The sequence below is a fragment of the Buceros rhinoceros genome, unplaced genomic scaffold (assembly GCF_000710305.1).
Source record: "Buceros rhinoceros silvestris isolate BGI_N320 unplaced genomic scaffold, ASM71030v1 scaffold39244, whole genome shotgun sequence".
In the NCBI taxonomy this organism is placed as follows: domain Eukaryota; kingdom Metazoa; phylum Chordata; class Aves; order Bucerotiformes; family Bucerotidae; genus Buceros; species Buceros rhinoceros.
The window spans coordinates 28,609-33,496 of NW_010409601.1; the positions used below are offsets into that span (position 1 = coordinate 28,609).

Sequence of the window (4,888 nt, forward strand, 5' to 3'; positions counted from 1 at the left end):
CTGCTGAAGGTGCTGGAGGACAAGTGCTTGACTTCTCCTTGAGGTGTACCCAGACACTTAACAATGAATGATTTTAAGTGGGAGGGAGAAGTAACAAAACAGTGTGGTCAGCTGATTAATATCCTATAAAAAAAATGTACATTTCACCACCCTCCCCCTTTACTTTGTAAAAGGCATAAAATACACAAGGCTTCAGAGCAGTTGTCTTTTAAAATACGCATTGGAAAGATCCACCTTACTAAAACAAAACAGCAGCAATGTGGTACAGCTGCTAAGATGACACAAGAGCACGTTTTAGCTAGCAAACCACAAATCAGAGACCAGCTCAGAGATGCTTTCAAGTATAAAGTATCATGTATTAATACAAAGTTCTGAAGTCTTTTGCTCCTCTTGTATGTTGACTAAAAACATGTGCCCTTGTGTAGGAGCGACACTGAAAGTCGTCAGTCAGCTCTTGGCTGGTATCACCAGCTGATTCCAGATTGCTGCAACTCCTCTGCCATGCAGTTCCCTCCCATTTAGTTGACGGGAAAGATGAGCTTTTTCCTCAAGGTGAAACTGGGCTGTGGCATCTGCTTCTCTGCATTTGGCTTGCAAGTCTTTCTGCTCACCTCTTGATTCACCGCTGTCAGGATGGTGAGAATATCTTCTCCTCTGCAAAAACACGAGTATGTTCTGTATTAGGGAAGCAGTTAACACTGGAAAAATTACCACATTCTCATACATATCTTGATCTATACCGGTGCTAACGGCTCCAGTTTTAAACAGCTTTCAAAGCAGATATAGCTAAACTGCTCTGCACACTCTGTACGGTGTTTCTCTGTCCTACATCGCTGTTTTCACTCTGAGCAAGCACTCCCCCTCCCTATCATCTACCTCTGCATTCAAATCAAACTCCTGTCATAGAGAAGGAAAATGCAGGTGTTGCCAAAAAAAAGCATCTTATAGAAACATAGTTACCGAGGACAGCTGTTCTCCAAGTGCTGGCACAATGCCTGTATATACCAGGTCCCCTGCTTTGGGCTTCTGTAGGAAACATAATCTTGCAAGGTAGCCATGCCCAGGAGGAAGTCTGCCTCTGCGGGGATGCAGTCGAGCTGAAATCTTGCATCTGTTTCTACAGAAGAATCTTGCTCTCCAGAATCTGTTTCAATGGTCACACCTATCTGGCAAGCATCACCTTGGCAGGCCTGAACAAAAAAGACTTTTGGTTTTCCAGCAAGTGAGTGGCAATTCTGTGCAGTGAAAGAAGCGGTCAGTTCCTGGATAGGCACTTCCTGCCCATCAACACCATATATAATGCCCTTTTTCCCATGAGACAGGACACAGCAAACAAAACAGTCTCTGTTCTTGTGGTCTTCGTACCGGTAGGTGTTCAGAGTCTTACGAATTTCCTCGGCGGTGAGGTCTCTATGTTCCGCTATGGTAAAATGCAGCATGCTAAAGACCCTCCTTAGAGCAGCTGGAAAGTGAACAGAAGAGGAATTGGAGCCATTCCATTATATGAAGGTTGGACTCTGCAACTGCATTTCTAAATGATTTTTTTTTTTTAAGTAAGCCCTGCTACACTACTATGCAGCTAGTTACATTCCCACTTTGAAAATAATCTAGTAGTCTAATTGCTAATCACATCTCTACTGAGTTGCCTTAACTCTCGTTAAAAGGCTTCCTTGCAATCCTGCTGTTTAGTGTTGCCTGTGTCTGGGAACTGTGCTGAACTATCAAGAAAGCTGCACCTTCTCCCCCACCCACTTAAGAGCTAGTCCCTTTGTGTCTCAAAAGGCACAGGCACAGTGCTGCTGCTTTACTCAAGGAGAGGGCACTGCCCACTGGGGAGGTGTCAGTGCCACAGGAAGCACTCTGGCACTCTGACTCCTGAATTAAGTGGGAGTTCAATTCAACCAGGAAGGCCCACTGATGGAGTCTATCTCTTGGCATAGATAGTGCAAACACACCCACGTCACAGACCCTAGGACCTGCGATGCGCTGTGCTGCAGCTGCAGGACAGCCTGCTAAAATCAGGGGCCCTCAACAGCCCTCTAAGTTCCGACATCCTCACTCACCCTGTACCCCACCCTGGCACCACCCACCACCCCCTCCCTTCTTTTTTTTAAGCCCAAGTCTGGTTCGGCAGCAAATCTGTTTCTGATTCTGCGTATTTTAGAAGTAGTATGCGTAAGACCGATAAAGCTAGGCTGGCTTGTAAAGTCCAGGCTGAGGTTGCTGCTTAAGGTTGCAGTAAACACAGTAAAACAGCAAAATGCTAGTGAATCATTCTGAGTCAGCCAATAAAACTTGATGAGTTGCTTAGGGTTTGTCAGCACAGGACACAGAGCCAACTCAGCCACTACAATGAAAGTATCCTAGAAAGAGATGACCGAAATTCAAACCTTTAGTACTGAAAGAGAAACGAGGTTTCTACCTTTGAAGATATGGAAAGCCAGCTTCACTGTTCACTGTACCTGCATCCACATCTGTCCCGTTCCGATCGTTCATCTTTTTGGGTTCCAGCACTGCTTCTCTGGCTTTTGCAAAACTGTGATTATTCAGGATCAGGCACACCCCACGGGGTCGGCTAGTCATTTTGTAAGCTTCAAGCTGCTGAAAAGAAACACTGTTGGTGAAACTACTGCACCGTCCTCTAGCTGCTTCTCAGGGTAAAGAGCCAGCCGGCTCTCTCTAGGCAGCTCTCCCTACACAGCTTAGCTCCCAGGGCCTGGCAAGGCACTGGCCCACCGCCTTCGGGAGTCTGTGCACAGCAGGACCGCAGCCCCCCAGAGCCAAATCACCAGGCTCAGCACACACAGGGTGCTGCCTTCACCCACGTCTCCATGCCCAGCTACCTGCCAGCTGTGTATTTCCTGGTGCAATAAACTCGGCCTGTCTATCTTGCTGCTCTTACAAACATTCCTGAAGTTTTAACACTGCCGCAGCTGTGACGGCTTCAGGGAAAAGGATGTTACGGAGTGGTGCGTTTTTCTTTTTCTAGACGGTGCTTTTGACAGTTGGGCTTACAGTGCCTGGTCACCTCGTGGCAGGATGATCCCTTCTAAGACAAAATGGTGTTTCTAAGAAACAAACTCACTTACCTGCGAAGAGTGATTCCAGCTGCCGGGAGAGTCAGGTGCCATGGATGATGCCAGCCATCTGGCACGGGCTGAATACAGACAAAGAAGTTTAAGTACAGAATGTAGCACTAAAGAAAGGAGAGAGAAGCTCTGTTCCTATTCTCCAGCTCCACAAGTACCTCCTGGGGTAAAACTGTTCTCTGAAAACACCAAATTGTGGTTGAACAGCTTTTCCTGTTAGCTATAAACCACTAGACAATCAGTTAAAAGGGAGTAAAATGTATTGTGATCTGTAAGTAACCAGATACTTGATTACTTTTTAGAGAGGTATCTGTGTAAAAAAGTGAGATGCAAGCAGTATAGAGAGTCCAAAAGCTGAAGAAGAGCGAAAAAAATCTAAATATTAATTTTTTTGAAAGTTGCAATTACCTTCAGGGCCTCTTGGGCTGCCTCTCTGTTTCTCTACGTGCATCTCCTCCTCACCTGAAAAGCATTCGTTATTAGTCCCGAATTACACCGATGTGTCACTTCAAGAACAACTATGGGAAAGAGGCCTTTTTGGTTTTTGTTTTGTTTTACCAAATAGGTTTAACTCAAACTCTTCAATTCTCTTCAACAGGCTGATGTTAATTTCTGCACAGAGATTCTTCAGGCCGCTTAGGTTGTCTTCTCCCAGAATCCCCCTCTTCTCCATGTCAATGAAAATGTCGAGCATTGTCTGGGTAATCAGAAAGGTAGTTTGCTCTTAGGGCACACCTGTGCTGCCATGGGGAGGTAAGCTGCAGCATGTGCATGTGCACCTAAGCTTAATGTACGCGTGCAACCCACAGGGCCAGTCCCACTGACTGAGACCTCACCCGAGTCAATTCAACCTCCTCCAACAAAACCTGCAAGTACTGCTGGTACAAACATCGTCTCAAATCGAACTCCTTTCACCTACACAGCTCAGAGATGCCACGATCTAATAAGATCTAATGCAGGAGATCTAATGGTGGTCATACAGGAATCTATAATGTCATTTTTAATGACTCCCCATGGCTCTCTTGTGCACTTCACTGAAACAGAAGAATCACCCTAGTGACTGCCTTGAGCAATGGCAAAATAAATGGGTATAACCACGAACGTGTGGTGTAGAGATTGCTCTCATCCACGGTACAGGAGCTCCTGCCAAACAGCGAGTGGCAGAGCATGGTGGTCACCCCAAGGATTTGCCAGAACAGCTATCACTAGATGGTCACAGTCTCTGCTTCAAGAAAAGAGGGAAAATGCTACATGAGTTTTCATTAGCACGCAGTACCCAGCAGTCAGAACCGCAGGCTGAGATAGCGTAAGAGCAGCTGGGTCTCCCACGAGGCTACGTGTGAACTCCGAGCTCTGGGGCCCTGACAAGGTTCTGCTGCTCAGATTCTTATTCTCTGAGTTTGGAAATAAAAACAACAAAAGCATAAGGTAATAGCCACGGTGGGTGATTTTCTGTGTTTGATAATGGCTTCGGAAGCAGCCAGGAGAAAATCGCCTGGGCAAGATGGGTGAATCAGCCTTCCACTGGTCAAAGCCACTGAGGCCCCTAAGCCCCATATGGTGCTTGGGCATGAGGGCCCCTGGCACAGGGCTGGCCCTTGTGCTCTGGGCTGTGACACTGCTGCAACAGCTATGTCTAACAGTAGCAGAGGCAGGGCCCAAAGGCACTGGAGAGGCTATAAGCCCTTTCCAAGGTGCACCCTTTTGTTATGGTGTTTTCACCACAAGAGGACTGACACTCAATTCTCCTTCTAACAACTTCTAACAAATGTCTCTATAGATTATAATATTAAAAAAAT

At 46.3% G+C, this 4,888-nt stretch overlaps 1 protein-coding gene across 1 annotated transcript; it reads right to left on the minus strand.

The window, feature by feature from the left end:
• Positions 1-476: 476 nt before the first annotated feature.
• On the minus strand, positions 477-3,783 carry CASP8 (caspase 8, apoptosis-related cysteine peptidase). Its single transcript, XM_010135282.1, has 6 exons — positions 3,648-3,783; positions 3,498-3,551; positions 3,090-3,157; positions 2,463-2,598; positions 961-1,462; positions 477-654 (listed from the first exon to the last, which is right to left on the minus strand). Exons 1-6 carry the CDS (start codon positions 3,781-3,783, stop codon positions 519-521), a joined length of 1,032 nt encoding a protein of 343 aa, XP_010133584.1. The 3' UTR covers positions 477-518.
• Between the last annotated feature and the right edge of the window lie 1,105 nt (positions 3,784-4,888).

Bases quoted from the DNA above. Each gene is read 5' to 3' on its own strand.
- CASP8 (XM_010135282.1), bottom strand. From the start codon at position 3,783: ATGCTCGACATTTTCATTGACATGGAGAAGAGGGGGATTCTGGGAGAA. The intron at 3,158-3,497 runs GTAATTGCAACT...GTCTGTATTCAG, and splicing joins CAGCCCAAGAGGCCCTGAAG to CCCGTGCCAGATGGCTGGCA. The intron at 2,599-3,089 runs GTAAGTGAGTTT...TCTTTTCAGCAG, and splicing joins GCTGGAATCACTCTTCGCAG to CTTGAAGCTTACAAAATGAC.